At 52.7% G+C, this 16,621-nt stretch overlaps 1 protein-coding gene across 1 annotated transcript; it reads left to right on the top strand.

Annotated features, from left to right (window-relative positions):
• Nucleotides 1–358: 358 nt before the first annotated feature.
• Nucleotides 359–14,871, top strand: LOC110474486 (dual specificity protein phosphatase 22-A). The gene is made up of 8 exons (XM_077786235.1): nucleotides 359–392; nucleotides 516–591; nucleotides 1,874–1,907; nucleotides 2,398–2,480; nucleotides 5,624–5,673; nucleotides 8,717–8,791; nucleotides 9,848–10,019; nucleotides 13,772–14,871. The coding sequence occupies exons 2-8, from the start codon at nucleotides 571–573 to the stop codon at nucleotides 13,937–13,939; spliced, it is 603 nt and encodes a 200-aa protein (XP_077642361.1). The 5' UTR covers nucleotides 359–392; nucleotides 516–570; the 3' UTR covers nucleotides 13,940–14,871.
• Nucleotides 14,872–16,621: the final 1,750 nt, after the last annotated feature.

Raw genomic sequence — 16,621 nt, 5'->3', positions numbered from 1 at the left:
ATAAATTTATCTCTGGGCTGCTGAGAAGGATGAGGGTGACAATCCCAGGCTGGTGGTGGCTGGAGTTCTGCTTTTCCCTGCTTTTTGCACAGCTCCTGCCTCTGGCAGCCTGGTGGCACCGACCTGGGTGAGGGACATGGAGCTGCCAGGGGATTGTGCTTAGAAAATTGGTATTTTGGGAGCAAATGCTGGAGTTTCAGTGCTGCTGGGATAAGGGATTTCCTCCTGGGACTGCCCTTCCAAAAAGCTGTGGAACCTCAGGAAGGCCAGGAGAGAAACCTGAGCCTTGCCACGGTCCCAGATCCTTATTTCATCCTCCCCTCCCTGGCACCAGCCACTCTCTGCTCCCCTTCCCTCCAGAGCAGCAGCGGGACCCGCCGGAGCAGCCTCAGGTGAGCTGAGTTTGCCAGGGCTCTCTCTGCCTGCTCCTTTCCTGGCTCATTTCCCTTCCTCCTGCTCTGGGAGGGGGTCAGATCTCACCATCCTCCCTGGGAATTTTGGGTGTTTGTTTGCAGGTAGCCCTGGAGACTGAGAAGCCACCGGAATCCTGATCCTGGGCAGAGAAAATCCATGGGGACTGGAATGAGCAAGGTACAGGGGGACTGGGATGGTGGCCAGCACGTTCTCTTCTTCTGCAGCCCTTCTGCAGCACTTCCCAGATCCCTAAATACGGCTATCTGCACCTTTCCCACAGCCCTTTGGAATTCTAAGCACTTCAAGAGAATTAGGAAACAGGGATTTAAATCCAAGGTTAATAACCGAGGTGAAGAGCTCAGGGTCTGTAGGTGTCAGAAAAGTGACAGCTGGCATTAAGTGCTCATCCCTGGGGTGGTACAACCTTGGCATTTTCATCCTCAGGGATAACAGGGGTCCCTGCAGGGAAATTCCTCCCTTTCCACCCTCGGGGTGTGCCCCAGCAGTGGGGGTAGTGTGGTTTCAGTGCTGCTTTTTCCTCCAGGGCTGGAGGAGGGGATCGATTTCTGTTGGTGTCCTTAAACGACCGCTTGGAATGTGAGTCCTCCAGTTTAAAATTAGACTCTGGGACACCAACAGAGAGATCAGATCAGGGCAAACTCCCTCTGCACGGCTCTGATGTGGTTTAACTCCGAGGATTCACACCCTGTGAACTCAGCCTGACAGGCAAAGTGCCTTTTACAGCCCCCCAGTGCCACCAAACCCTTTCGGGGGGTCCAGGCTGTTGTTGCCAAGGGCTGGATTGGTGCTGACACTTTTGTAGGATCCAGTTTTGGACTCCATAAGATGCAGGGCTCTGCATTCCCCTTCACAACTTGTGCTGTGCTGAATCCACGAGTTTGCACCCAGGAGTGCAGCTGGATGTGACCCAGTGCTGCTGAAAACCCTGAAACTCCTCAAAGCAGGGCTCTGCTGCCAGATGGGCACCAGCAAGTCCAGCTGATCATCAGCTCTGTCTTTCTTTGCCTCTGGAAATGCTCTGGCAGGCTCTTACACCCCTTAAACACCCGCAACTCTCCCTTTTCTCCTTCATAACCCTGCCACAGCCAGTTGGAGACCAAATTTGCAGCCTTGACATCTCTTAACTGCAATAAATATCAATCCTGCTATAAATAGCATCCATCCATCCCCAGCTGGCAGATACAACCTTTGAAACTCCAGAGGATCACGTCCAAACTCCTCCCATTTCTGTGCTGAGTTTCTCCTGAGCTCTGCTCTCCTGGCTCAGCTTTTCCTGGCTGTTTATGCAGATGATCCATGGATTTGGGTGCTTGGTTTGGCATGGCCCGGGGAGTTTGGTGCCAGGTGTCCTGGTCCTGCTGGAGCTCATTCCCACCGCATCAGATGTACTTTGTTCCTGGTGCCATCTGAATTCTCTCTCCTTTTTGTCACCTCCCAGATTGTCACCGGCCTCTACTTGGGGAATATTCATGGTGAGTGTCTTTCCCTGCCCCTCCGTGGTGCTTTGGGATCCTTGGGCAGCTGGAAGGGCTGGAGGATTCCTCTCCTTGGCAACTCCATGTGCTCCCAACTGGGAATCTCAGCATCTTCCAGAGCTGCCCCAAATCCCCATCCCAGTGATCTCAGTCCAGCCCAGGAAAGGGATGATGTCCACTGGGGAGCTGTGGTCACCAGCCATGCTGGAAATTCATGGCCTATCTGAAAACCTCCTCATCAGCAAGCACACAACAGCCTTGTCTGAGTTCTCAGAGCAATTTCTGATTTTTGGGGATGGCTTTAGGAACCTGCTGAGTCCCCAGTGCATCCCAGGGGGATTTTGCCTGGAAGGAGGAATCCAGTCTCCTCCCTGCACTGTGTGGGGGATGAGAGGCAGCGGGCAGGGCTGGAATGGGGGTCAGGGGGTGGGGGGTGGCCGGTGGGTCCCAGCAGGGCAGGTAATTCCCACGTGGCTCCCGTTTCCAGACTCGGAGGACCACGAGAACCTGCTGAGGAACGGGGTGACCCACATCCTATCCATCCACAACCGTGCCACGCCCGTGCTGGAGGTGCGTGCTTGGCTGGGGAGCCTGGCGACCACCCAGGGCAGCAGGAGCTGGGAAGGGACATCCAGGAGCTTCTCCTGGCCTGGGGAGAAGCAATGCTGGATTTGCACCGACTTGCACCGATTTGCATCGATGGATGCCAGGCGATGCTGCCCAAAGGAGCTCAGTGGTGGATTTGGGGAGGGGGTGTTGGGGGCATCTCTCGGTGGTTTTTGGGGGGCAGGCGGGACCCGGTGCTGGGTGCTGCCGGGGGGTCCCCACGAGAGGGCGGCGGCGCCCCGCGAATGGAGCCCCGGCGGGGCCGGGACCCGCAGCGGAGCTGTCCCCGCTCCTCCGGCCTCGCTGATCCCCTCAGCGCCGCGGGATGCTGGCTGGGGAAACTGAGGCAGGTGGTGCCAAAGGCGTGCGACGGGGCGCACAAATCCTGCCCGGATGGTTCCGTGCGCCAGGAGGAGCGAGGGGCACGGCCGCGGGGTGCTGGATGCCCGGTGGGGGACAAGGACACCTCCCACCAGCCCAGGCTGCTCCAAACCCCAGTGTCCAACATGGCCTTGGGCATTCCAGGGATCCAGGGGCAGCCACAGCTGCTCTGGGCACCCTGTGCCCATCCTGCCAGGGAGGAATTCCTTCCCAAAATCCCATCTAAATGCACCCTCTGGCAGTGGGAGCCATTCCCTGTGTCCCATCCCTCCATCCCTTGTCCCCAGTCCCTCTCCAGCTCTCCTGGAGCCCCTTCAGGCCCTGGCAGGGCTCTGAGCTCTCCCTGGAGCTTCTCCTCTCCAGGGGAACATTCCCAGTATCCAGCCTGGCTCCAGAGCGGTTTTCCCAGCTTTTGGAGCATCCCTGGACTCTCCCAGCAGCTCCACCTCCTCCAGGTGCTGGGCGTGCTTCACCCCAGCGTTGGGATGCTGCAGGAAGGGACCGGCACCACCAGGACCCCTCCTGCTTTTGGGGCCACCACGGAGGGAGCCCCAACAAAGCCCAGCAGGGGCCGTTCCCTGCGGAGTTCCGGGAGAGGGACAGAGCCGCAGGGAAGGACAGACGGGCCGGGGCTGGGGACTGGGCTGGGGCAGACAGGGAGCAAAGTGCTTGGAGTACTTACAACAGGGAGCAAAGCGCTCGAAGCTCTTACAACAGGGAGCAAAGTGCTTGGAGTACTTACAACAGGGAGCAAAGCGCTCGAAGCTCTTACAACAGGGAGCAAAGCGCTCGGAGTGCTTACAACAGGGAGCAAAGTGCTTGGAGTGCTTACACCATGGAGAAAAGTGCTCTGAGTGCTTACACCATGAAGCAAAGTGCTTGGAGCGCTTACAATGCAGAGCAAAGTGCTTGGAGTGCTTACACCATGGAGCAAAGCACTCGGAGTGCTTACAACAGGGAGCAAAGTGCTTGGAGCGCTTACACCATGGAGCAAAGTGCTCGGAGTGCTTACATCATGGAGCAAAGTGCTCAGAGCATTTATACCATGGAGCAAAGCTCTTGGAATGCTTACAGCCCAGAGCAAAGCACACACAGTGCTTACACCATGGAGCAAAGCGCACAGAACACTTACACCCCGGAGCAGAGCACATGCAGCACCTACACCCCGGAGCAGAGCACGTGCAGCTCCTACACCCCGGAGCAGAGCACACGCAGCTCCTACACCCTGGAGCAGAGCACACACAGCTCCTACACCCCGGAGCAGAGCACACGCAGCGTTTACACCCTGGAGCAGAGCACACGCAGCTCCTACACCCCGGAGCAGAGCACACGCAGCGTTTACACCCTGGAGCAGAGCCCGCAGGGGAAGCGGAAGGGCCCGGGGGGTTTTGCAATGTGTCAATCACGGCCCCGAGCCGTGACCGCAAACCCGGCACCGGCCCCGTGAGGAGCCGCGGGTTCATCCCGGCCTGGGGGTGGGGGTCACCCTTTGGGGTGCCTTGAGGTGGTTTTGGCTTCTCCATGGTGGATTTGGGGTGCCTTGAGGTTGTTTTGTCTTCTCCACCATGGATTTGGGGTGGCTTGGGGTAATTTTGGCTTCTCCACAGTGGATTTGGAGTGCTTGAGGTGGTTTTGGCTTCTCCACAGTGGATTTGGGATGTCTTGAAGTGGTTTTAGCTTCTCCACGGTGGATTTGGGGTGCCTTAAGGTCATTTTGGCTTCTCCACAGTGAATTTGGGGTGCCTTGAGGTGGTTTTGGATTCTCCGAGGTGGATTAGTTGGCCTTGAGGTAGTTTTAGCTTCTCCACCATGGATTTGGGTTGGCTTGAAGTAGTTTTAGCTTCTCCACGGTGGATTTGGGGTGTTTTTAGAGCATTTTGGCTTCTCCACCATGGATTTGGGGTGCCTTGAGGTAGTTTTGTCTTCTCCACGATGGATTTGGGGTGTCTTTAGTACATTTTGGCTTCTCCATGGTGGATTTGGAGTGGCCTGGTGGCTCTTCCCAGCGTGGGGAGACGTTGGGATGGCACCAGGCGTGGAGCTGTGGATGAGGTGATGCGTGGAAACCCTGTGGGTCATCCCAGCACAGAATTATCCCAGTGCCCATCCCGCTCTGCCTCTTCTTTCCATAAATAATCCAATTTTTCCAACCTCCTGGGCTGGAGAGGGGTCCAGGGGTTTGGGCTGCCTGAGCCAGGAGGGACCTGCTGGAGATGGGGCAATCCCTGGCGCTCTAGCTGCAGGATTTCCCCCCTCAATTTTGCTAAGAAAAGATTAAAAAAAGTCCCAACCCTCAGATAAAAAGGATCTAAATTTAGCTCGGAACAGGGAGGATCGAGGAAGCGATGTTTTAAGGAGAGGAAAGTAATCTGACCTCGGCCAGCAGGCAGCAGATGATTTATGGGGTATTAAAAGGACGAGGAGGAAATAACTCATGGATGAGGGTGGCTTTGTCAGTGCACGTCTTCCTGGCGGAATTTGGGGCTCCCTGCCTCTGTTCTGGGGGGCTCCTGAATATTTTAGTTGCCCCCCAAAATCCTGTCCTGTGGGATTGAGAGGAAATCAACAGGGTGGGATGGATGCACCCATCCATGGCAAACCCCAAAGTGGTTTTCAGCTTTCTTCTCCCCTCAAGGCCAACCGAGGAAGGAAAAAAAAAAGAGGGAGAAATGGAGGATTTTGTGATTCTTGCAGGTATTTCATGGCTGTTTTATTTGGTATTGCAGGACATGACCTATCTGTGTATCTCGGCCTCGGATTCATCCAGTCAAAACCTGTAAGTGATTTCCCATCCTTTTTCCTGTTAGCAGCTGTTGGTCAATAAAAGCTCAGCTCTTCTGCAGGATGAAGGTTTAGTCCATTCACGCTGTGAAATTTCACATAATCCCCAAATTTTCCAGGAGCTCGGGCTCATTTTTGTGTGGTAAAGAACATTTTAGGGCTTAAAATCTAGTTTTAATGTGTGCTTGCAGTCAGGAAATGTAATTTTTCGTCAAGTTTCAGAGTTATTCCACCACGCAGGATTGAAAATTGGAATGTTAGAAAGATGATTTGTGTCAGTCTTCAAGGTTTGTTTTTTTTTTAATTAAAGAGAAATTTATTAAAGTATAAATTATTTTTGCCATATAAAGCACCCATGCTCATAACTCTTGGAATACTATTGTGGAGATGAAGTTGCTGGGAGGAATTCCCAGGATTTTGTGGGATGCTGCTGCTTTGGGTGACGGGCACCCATAATTTATCCAAATTTATCCATTTGCACCAGCAAATTGGCAAATCCATGGGATTTTTCTCTCCAATCAAACCCTAAAAAGCATCAAAACTTAATTTCCAAGGCCCTGCCTGTGGAGGTGCTGGATTTTCCAGCATCCTTGGGAGCAGCCGTGCCCGGGGGTGGAATCCTGCTTGCTCATGCTCTGGCTGAGCGGAAAGAGAAGCTTTACAAGAAAACCCTGCCTCAGCAAGAACTGGGATTTTTGGCTGTTATTTTTTCCCCCTTTGCTCATTTCTTTGCGCTTGTGGCGTGTCTACGAAAGGAAAAAAAAAAAAAAGATAAAGAAAAGGAGGAAAAAAAAAAAAAAGAAGATAAGGCTGCCTGCAGGAAGGAAGAGTTATTCAAGAAACTATTTTCTGCTCGTCAGTTTATGCCTTGGATTTCACAATCTTGGTGAACTTTGTGTCCCTGCTTGAGATTCGGGAGCTCAGCAGCTCTCAGCATTAATTCCACTCCCTGATCCCACGCTTGGAGGCTGGAAAAGCACAGGCAGAGCTTTCCCTGTGGGAAAAACACCCGTGGAGTGGGTGAGGATGGATGGAGGGAGCCAAATTCCTTTTGGGGTGGGCTGGGAGAGGGATGCAGGCTGGGGGCACGAGCATCGTGTCCTTGCAAGGCAAGAACATTCCTGCTGCTCCTGCCGAGGGGCTGAAGGGGAGGACTGGGATCTGCAGAGTTTGGGGCTGAGTGGGCAGCACCTGCAGGCCCTGGGGGATGATGTCTGCTCTGTGGAGAGCAGCAGGACAAGCAGGGAAATCCTCTGGGACGAGATTTTGATGCCTTGGGAAGGCTGAGCTGGAACAGAGGCTGGGCAGAGTTACAGTATAAATCAGGGATTTATTAAAGGATCTCCTCCATGGACCCACCTTGGGCAGCACCAGAGCCCAACCAGGGCTGCACCCAAGATGAACCAAAATGGTCCCAAAATGAACCCAAGATGAACCAAAATGGTCCCAAAATGAACCCAAGATGAACCAAAGTGGTCCCAAAATGAACCCAAGGTGAACCAAAACGGTCCCAAAATGAACCCAAGGTGAACCAAAACGCTCCCAAAATGCACGAGCGCTCCCGGGGCTCTCCCTGGGATCAGTTCTGCTCCATTGGCACCTTGGAGTTCATTGTCCCATTCCAGCTCCAGCCCATCAGTCCCACCCTGCTTGTTTTTCTCTCTCCAGCCCACGCTGTTTGTGCTCCTGGGCTGAGGTTTGGATCATTTGTCCTTGGTGCCCAGCTGGAGCAGGAATTGTTTTGTTTCCCTGCTCTGTGCACAGAGCTCACCATCCCCTAAATTTGAAGCCCAGACCCACACACCAAAGCAGCACAGAATGTGGAAAATATAAAATCAAAAACTGAGGCGTCACTTTGGGCAGAGAAAATCCTCCCAGATGTTGATGCTCCATTTGCTGGAGGCTCCTTGGACTGACATCTCCTTCCAGGAATGAGAGGCTCGGGATTTTTAACCCGATCACGACGTTAGACACTCCCTCATCTCTGCTCCTGTTCCTGGGAAGCAGAACCCCTGCAATTCCTGCATAAACTCATTTTCGGCTCCTTGCACAGCGCCGAGCCCAGCGCTCCCAGGGCAGGCTGAGGAACAAACAGCCTTTTCCATGGGCTAGCAGTGATGGAGGAGGTTCTGGAGAGTTCCCAGGGGGAAAGCAGCTCCCGTGGCAAGGCACCAGTGGGAATGACTGTGGGAGGTCAAGCCTTGGCTGCTGAGAAATCAGGAAGGCTCCGTGGGCTCACGCCCACCCCGTCACGCGGAGCAGAGGAAGTCCAGCACCGCAGCAGAGGTGCTGCCAAAGCGAACCTCTTCTCTCTGGATTTTTTTTTTTTTAATTTTATTTATTTTTTTTTGGATTAAATGTGTGAGATGGTATTTTTCTGTTTGGGTTGAGATGTTGATTGTTTTTTATTTACATTCCAGTTTCACAACTTGTGAGTTTGATAGTGTTTTAATAAGTTAAAAATGGAGTTGTGTCTCTTTTCTTAGAAGGTTTCTTAAGGATAAATTCTTTCATTAAGAGATGATACTTAAATTATTTTTATTTTTAACTTAACTATTTTATAACTGATTTTTAACTTAATAACTAATTTTTAACTTAATACTTGTGGCTTGTGATGTGAATTTTTTATTTAATTACACAATACTACTTAAACTTAGGAAGAAGAAGGTGAAGAAGGACTAGTTTTTATTTTTAAAGCTTTTATGTTGTTTTACATATATTACTACATTCTAAAACCTTAAACTTTAAGTTTTCTACTATGTGATATTACATCCTTTAGTTTAAACTACACACTCATCACTTTAGTTTTAGTATTTAATTTTGGAAGCTTTTCCTATGGTTTAAGGTCAAATGTTGTTCTTTTGGGGGTCAGTGCCTTTTAGTACAAAAAGTCTAAAATTCTCAACACTTCTCCTCCTGGAAAACCCAGGGCTGGGTGGCCAGGGAGGACAAGTGGTGAAAAGCAGATTTTTCTGCCCCAAAACTGCCCCAGGGCTCGGCGTGCCCTTCCCTCCTCACCTGTGCCTGTCTCCCTGCAGGCTGCAGCATTTCAAGGAGTGCATCCAGTTCATCCACGAGTGCCGGCTGGGAGGGGGAGCCTGCCTGGTGCACTGGTGAGAGCTGCAGTGACCCCCCACCCCACCCGTCCTCTGGGAGCTGGGGGTGGTGCCTGGGGAAGGAGAGCTGGGCAGGGTCACAGAATAAAGCAGGGATTTATTAAAGGATCTCCATGGATCCACCTTGGGCAGCACCAGAGCCCAGCCAGGCTCTTGCTGGAGGTACCCAAAATGACCATTTCAAAATGGTTCATTTTGGGTACCTCCAGAAATAGGTTCATATCAAAATGGTACAAAAATTGTTCCGAAAGGAACCCAAGGTGAACCAAAATAGTCCCGAAATGAACCTAAGATGAACCAAAATGGGCCCAAAATGAACCCAAGGTGCACAAAAATGGTCCCAATGTGAACCCAAGATGAACCAAAATGGTCCCAAAGTGAACCCAAGGTGAACCAAAATGGTCCCAAAATGAACCCAAGGTGAACCAAAACGCTCCCAAAATGCCCGAGCGCTCCCGGGGCTCTCCCTGGGATCAGTTCTGCTCCATTGGCACCTTGGAGTTCATTGTCCCATTCCAGCTCCAGCCCAGGCAGTCCCACCCTGCTTGTTTTTCTCTCTCCAGCCCACGCTGTTTGTGCTCCTGGGCTGAGGTTTGGATCATTTGTCCTTGGTGCCCAGCTGGAGCAGGAATTGTTTTGTCTCCCTGCTCTGTGCACAGAGCTCAGCATCCCCTCATGTGAAGCTCAGAAATACACACTAAAGCAGCACAGAATATGAAAAATAGAAAATCTAAAACTTGCGGCATCAGGCGTGGGCTCCCAAAAACTGTCCTTGGTGTTGAGCATCACTGGGGAGGGGGAGGAAGGAGAGGATGAGGCACAGAGCAGCAGGGAGAGCCATGGGAAGGACTTTGGATCCTCAGGGATGGGATCCTTGCACTGACCACCCGAGCATCCAGGATGTGGGACAGGCGTGAGGAGGGGACAGGGAGGTGACAACAGCAGTGTGAGAAAGCTCCTTGTCCCCTCTGCCCACACCCCAGTGAGGGATTCTGCATCCCAGGGGTGATTCCTGCGGGATCCCCTCCCTGATGCCCCCGCTGTGGCGCCCAGCCTGGCCGGGGTGTCCCGCAGCAGCACGGTGCTGGTGGCATACCTGATGACAGTGACAGAGCTGGGCTGGCAGAGCTGCCTGGCTGCCACCAGGGCCGTGCGCTCCTACGCCAGCCCCAACTCCGGCTTCCAGCAGCAGCTGCAGGAGTACCAGAGCACCCTGCTCCCCCAGGTAAGGTCCCCTCGAGGGGTGTTTTGGAAGGCTTTGCAACCGGGCACGGCTCCTCTGCACGCAGCTCTCTGTTTGCCCCAGCGGGATTTGGGGAATTTGTGTGCAAAAACAGAAAGGAATTAAAAAAAAAAAAAAAATAATCGCCGTGATATCGTGTGAGTAAGCTTTAAAAAGGTCTGAAAAACGCTGAACTTGTTTTCTCGAGTTGGGATGCAGCGGGAGGGATGGTTGAGCAGTTTGGCCCTTGGGGAGCTCGGGAAGGAGCTGGGCCGATTCCCGGGAATGCAGCACGGAGAGGGAGGAAGGCTCTTGTGAGGAGTTTCGGGATGCCTGGGCACGCTGGGATCTGCCAGTGCCCTGCTCCCAGAGGCAGGAGCAGGTGTGGGTGGAGAAATCTCCCATTTCCTCCCCAAACCGAGCTGGGGCAGCAGGTTTTGGGAGAGCAGGAGCTCGGGCTGGCCGGGGCAGGGAGGATGGAGCAGCGCCGAGCTGGATCCCAGCAGCTGGGAGAGCACTCAGTGCAGAGGTCAGAGCTGCACTTTTGACCCAAAAACCTTCGGAAGCAGAGGGAAATGCCTTGAAAGGCAAAGGGAAAGACCTTAAAAAGAAAAGAAAAAGGCTTTTAAATCACAGCTCCCACCTGGCTCTCCAGCCTCCCACTCCGGACTCTGCTCCTCCACCCATCCCTGGCTTCCCAAACTTCCCATGGGGCACAGACACCTCTGCAAGGAGAGGGAAACCCTGGACAGGACGTGTGCGAGGGATGTCACAGCCCCTGTGCCCCCTCAGCCCGGTGCCAGCCCCGCTGGCAGAGCCGCCCGTGCTCCGCAGCCACCGCGCCATGTCCCCGCGGCAAGCGGGACCCTCGGAGCGCTCGGAGGGGATTCCTGCCCTCGCACGGCGAGCAGGACAGCCCGTGACACTGTCCCCAAGGCCAGCCCCATCCCAGTGCCAAGTTCCCTTCCCCGGGTGTCGCTGTCGAGGCAGGACGGGAATGAAGAGACTCTGACTCGGAAGGCTGTAATAGTAAAACTCCCATGTATTCAAAATGCCCCGCTCTTTTATACAGAGCTTCGCAAGGATCAAATCCATTGGCTCTGAAGTGAAAGCAACTCACACCATTGGTGCAGAGTGCTTGACGCACAGTGATAGAACTTAACTATAAACAATGTGAAAAACAAGAGAGATAAAGAATAATTTATAATTTTTCCCAGTTCTTTCCCAGGCTTCTGCCTGGCTAGAAATTCTCAGTTTCTTTCTTTGACTGAATTTGAGACCCACACCCGGGTGCTGTCACATGAGGGATGTGGCTCTGCCCCGGTGTCACCAGAAACGCCCCTGGAGGAGGCTGGAAAACGCTCCCGGGGATGACAAAACACCCGCGGGGCTGGAGATTCCCTGCGGGGCTTCCCCCGGCTGGGCCAGCTCTCCCCAGCCCTTCCCACGCTCTGGCCCAGCACAGACCCTGCTCTGGGCTTTGCCGTGCCCTCCCTCCATCCCCCCGATTCCTCCTGCTCCCAAAATCCACGCTGGGCTCAATGGATGCCACAATTCCCTCCCTTTCCCTTGGGAGACGCTTTTCCATCACCTCACAGTTTTTGCCAGTGGCTTTGCAACGCTTTCCCTGAAACAGCCAAGGCACAGCTGAGGGTGGAGGTGTTGGGATGTGTTTTCCTGTCCGTGGGATTTAGCAAGAGTTGCCTTTTCCTTGAAACTCCCACCCGTGCTCCCTGTGATGTCAGCGCTGGCCAGAGAACGGCCCTCGTGGGTGGGAAGCCTCAATCCTTGGTGGTGAAAGCTGTGAGGAACAGCTTGGACCTTCTTGGACCTTTTGGGGACCTCCTTGGACCTTCTGGGACCTCCTGGGGCTGCGGTGCCTCAGTTTCCTTCACCTCAGGGAGCTGAGCTGGGAGGAAGGGATGGGGCGTGCAGCTGTGGTTTCAAGCTGGCAAATGGGGCTTCCCTGGGCTGGAGGGATAAAAAAAAGAAGGAAGGGACCGAGGGCAGCAGCAGGATGAGGGGTAAGGTTAGAAAAGTAAGTCAGTGGGCACAGTGTGGATGGCACAGAGGGCACAGTTGGGCATTCTGGTGGCAGAGCTGTCCCCCATGGTGCTGGCACACCGTGGCCAGGCTGCCTTTGACCCGAATGGCTGGGAGAGGAGGAGGAGGAGGAGGGCGATGGGCTGTTGCTCAGCACTGGAGGAAATGGGCTGGAACCACTTCTTGCTCTGGCTTTAGGAGGAAATGCCTGGCAGCTCCCCCCCTCTCCCAGCCAGCCCTGCCCTCTTCCCTGGGCGGTGGGACCAGCTCCAGGCTGGGTGCTGAGCCCTGCTGGGTGCCAGGGCGCCCTTCCCACGGCGCTCCATCCCTCTGCACGGCTGGCACTGAAGGGATGTGCCCCCCAGGAGATCCTGGCGTGGGTCTTGCCCCAAATCCTGTCCCAAACCTTGTGGGTCTCGCGTTCCAGGGGTGTTTTTCCTCAAGGAATACGGGTGTGGCTCTCAGGGCTGCCCTGGGCAGGGATGTCCCTGCCTTGCAGGTGTGACAGCCCTGCTGTGGGAGGGGGTGGAGCTGGGAAATCCAGACATTCCCAGTGGAAATCCCCCCTGTCCCAGCTGATTTTCCCTGGCCGCAGGAGGGGATTATATCACCAGGGTCAGTCTAAAACATTTTTTTTTTCCTCTTGTGACTGATCCAGTGCTGAGCTGCCAATCTTGCTGCCCCTCATCCCAACATTTTCTGGGAGCTGGGTGGCTCCTGCCCATCCAGGAGCCCAAATCCACAGCGAGGGCACCATCCCATCCCATCCCATCCCATCCCATCCCATCCCATCCCATCCCATCCCATCCCATCCCATCCCATCCCATCCCATCCCATCCCATCCCATCCCATCCCATCCCATCCCATCCCATCCCATCCCATCCCATCCCTGTCCCCATCCCAGGGCTCCAATTCTCGGTCCCTCTCCCCACCCTTCGCACCCACAGGCACCCTCCATCCTTTCCTCGGGGTGTTTGGTGCTGCTGGGGGTGCTCCTGTCACTCATCCCGGTATTTCCACGCGGGAGCAGCTGGATCCCAGCTCCTCAGGGAGATTCCCTGTGAGCCTGGAGTGGTGAATCCTGGCAGAGCTGCCCCACGCTGCTCCGTGCTGCAATTTGGGACTGTCTGGTTGTTTCCTCATCCCAGCAATAACGGGAATGGTTTCTCTGGATCATCCCTGGCTTCCAGCCCTCAGCCTGCTGCCAGCTGGCCCCTGGCCACCAGCAGTAATGGGGATCAGTGGGGTCAGAGGCTCCTCAAAACCTCCCGAGGTGCTCTGACAACAAACCTGCCTCACCTTGCAAGGACCAACTCGGCTGTGCTGCTTGTGCTGGGGGGGGAAAAAAAAATAATAATAAAAAAAAGCTTTGGGAAGCATTCCTTACGGGAATTCAAGCACACGGGGAGCAGCAGCAGCTTCTTGGCAAGCAGGAATAAATAAAGCTGCTGTGCCAGCTGCGGCCAGTGTGGGCTGGGAAGCCGAGGGTGCTGCCAGCTCTGGGGATGTGGGGGTGCTGGGATGGGGATCCCAGAGCATCTGTGGGGTGCTCGGTGGGACTGGGAGCTTCCTGCACGCCGGCTGTGCTGGGGACGCAGCAGGAATTGCTTTGCTCGCTGCTTTCCACTGGAGCTGCTACAGCCCTGCTCTCTCTGGGCTCTCTCACTGCCCAGCTCACCCCAAAATCCTCCTCTGCCTTTTTTCCCCGGCAGTACCGCGCCTGGATCCGCCGGGATTACGGCAGGAACCCCTTCCAGGACCAGCAGGAGCTGCAGCAGCTGCTGGGCTCTGGGAATCCAGGGCTTCCCTCTGGCTGCCCTGGGACCCTGGCAGGGGTCAGGAACCCCCCTGGACAGAGCCCCCAGAGACACTGGCTGTGATCTCTGGCCATGGAAAAGAGTTTTCAATCTTACAGGATCAATTACCAGCTCTGAGTGTTTGATATAAGGAATAATTAAGTGTGGCACGGGTGCAAAAGTAAAATTTTAAGATTCTAAATTAGGAGTCCAAAAAGAAACAACAACAAAAAAAATTAGGTATATCTTGTCCTTTTTCTTCTTCCTCATACCCTCCATGTTTCACTGTAGTGTTGGCATTTTTCTATTAGTTTAAGCTAAAAACACACTGTTCAACACAAATATTATAAGTAAATCCAAATTTTCCTTTTAGCTGGCATTTTCCTTATCCCAATCCCAGGAATAATGGGAAAGGTAAATCCAAATTTACCTTTTAGCTGGCATTTTCCTTATCCCAACCCCAGGAATAAGGGGAAAGGTAAATCCAAATTTACCTTTCAGCTGGCATTTTCCTCATCCCAATCCCAAAGATGAGGGGAAAGGTAAATCCAAATTTTCCTTTTAGCTGGCATTTTCCTTATCCCAGCCCCAGGTAGGGGGAAAAAGGCAATCTAAATTTACCTTTACCCATGGACCAATTTAACTCTGTCCCTCTCCAAAAGCCTTTTTAATACCCAAACCCCGTGCCCATGTCCAGTTTTTCATCCCAAACTCGGATTGTGCTTTTCCAGAGTTTTTATTTTGTCAGGAATTCCTCCCATCTGCCTTACAAGGAGGGTCCCATCCCGTGGATTCAGCCCTTCCACATGGAAACCTCCAACCCTTCCGTGCCTTTTATTATAATTACCCTGTTTGTCCACTCAAATAAAAATCTCTGCTCTGCAATTCCTTCTAAGAAAAAAGGGATTCAAAACATTTCTAGGAATTCTCTTTGATGGAGATTTTCGGGTACTTGTGGTGTGACAGCACCAGGGGTGACTCAGCTCCTAATAAAGAAGAGAGTGATTAAATCCTGAGGGTGCCTGGACTTGATTTGTGGTGTTCCTGGTGGGAATACAGAGATGGACTGAAAAAACCACCCTGCTTCCCATTTTCTTGATGAGAACCACCAGCAAGATGAAAAGATTTAAATATTCCACGTTTAGCCATGATATAGAATTCCAGGGGGGGGAAAAAAAGTGTTTTTTCCCCATTTATTTAGATGGAGAAAAGGGTCCCTGTGGGTTTTATTCCACATGGAAGCAAAGGGAAAGCAAATAATGAGCTGTTGATGGGGTGGGCTCAGGGATCAATATTGGATTTAAAGGCTCTGTTTTCATTTTAGGAAGCAGAAAAAAATGGAACTTGCAGGCAGGAAGAGAAAAGAGAAGGCAGGGGAGTTAATAGGAAGTCATTGGAGATGGGTGATAAGCAGAGATTAGAGGTGCAGGAGGTGTGATAAACTCCACAGCCCGAGCTTCAAACACCCCCAGGGAACCACGGCACCAAAGGCAGAGCTGGAAAAATCCCCCAGATTTGGGGAATCCCAGGGAATTCTTCCCCAGAGCAGCACCCCCGCCGTGCCTGACATCCCAGCCACAGCCAAGCCCCAAAATCCCCTCCTCACCCAAATTTCCCTGCCTTTCAGGGCTATCCCAGGTGAATATATCTGTTTTTCCACTCTGGCTTCCATCAGCGGGACCTGAGGTGGCTTTAGGAATTCTGGGAGCTGGGAGGCAAACCCCAAACAGGCAAAACTGGGCTGGATTTCCACTTTTTGGCCATTGCCAAGAGCAGCTCACGCTTGGCTGCTGGGCTCTGCTGCCCTGTTGTTTTGAATTTTTAGGAACTTTTAGAGTTTTTTTAGTTTATATTTTTGTAATAATTTATATATATATATATATATATAAAATTTTAATTTTTGTTTTGGTAAAAAAATTAAAGCAACACTATCCCACATCAGCCTTCCCAAAATCCTGGTGCCTCTGGCACGGGGAAATGGGCTCTGCTCCCAGCCTGTTTCAATTGCCTGAAACCCTATTTTAATGGGGCTCATTTTTTATCTTCCCCGCAGGGAATTTGGATTTACCTGAAGCTGCAGAGCCAAAATGAAGGTGGGGATGATGAAGTCACCTCGCTGCATTGCAGTGGATCCCCAGAGGGGATGGAGAGTTTGGTTGTGTGCAGACCCTTTAAAATATCACAAATTGCCCAGAATTTTAACAAAAAAAAAAGGTTTTTACAGGAGGGTCTCTGTCTGGCAAGGGGAGGTGGTGATGCAAAACCCCACCGATAAGCAAAGATTAAAATTGTATTTTTGGTCAAAAAAGAACATGAATCCTCCTGACTGTATCTGATGGCAGAAGATGTTTTTTGGCTCACTCCAAATCTCCTGGGGGGGATCCAATGAGGATCAGTGGGGGGTGCTTAAAAAACTTAAAATCAAGGCTCATTCCAGCCGTTCTTTATTAGAAATGCCAGGAAAGGTTGTGCACCTCAGAGCGTTATTTTTATTAAACCATCTGTGCAGCTCCATCCATTTCCCATTTCTCTGTATTGCCCACGTGGGAGTAATTATGGTTTTCTTCCAAGAAATGTGTGTGTAATCTGGTAATCCCAAAAAAGCCCCTCTGAAGTCAGGCTGCAGATGGGGCTTCATGCTCTGGTGGCTCTGGCTGGGTTTGGCTGGGCTGGGGCAAAGTCAGGACACCAAATCTGTACTGGGAACACTGGGAACTGCTGGGCAGGCAGGGAGGGAATGATCCAGGACTGGCCTCGATCCAGAAA

This window comes from Lonchura striata, chromosome 13 (genome assembly GCF_046129695.1).
Source record: "Lonchura striata isolate bLonStr1 chromosome 13, bLonStr1.mat, whole genome shotgun sequence".
In the NCBI taxonomy this organism is placed as follows: domain Eukaryota; kingdom Metazoa; phylum Chordata; class Aves; order Passeriformes; family Estrildidae; genus Lonchura; species Lonchura striata.
This window is presented reverse-complemented; position numbering and strand designations above follow the sequence as displayed.

What these genes read in the sequence shown, in the direction of transcription:
- LOC110474486 (XM_077786235.1), top strand. Translation starts at nt 571, where the DNA reads ATGGGGACTGGAATGAGCAAG. An exon ending in CTACTTGGGGAATATTCATG is followed by an intron (nt 1,908 to 2,397) that starts GTGAGTGTCTTT and finishes TCCCGTTTCCAG; the next exon opens with ACTCGGAGGACCACGAGAAC. An exon ending in GATTCATCCAGTCAAAACCT is followed by an intron (nt 5,674 to 8,716) that starts GTAAGTGATTTC and finishes GTCTCCCTGCAG; the next exon opens with GCTGCAGCATTTCAAGGAGT.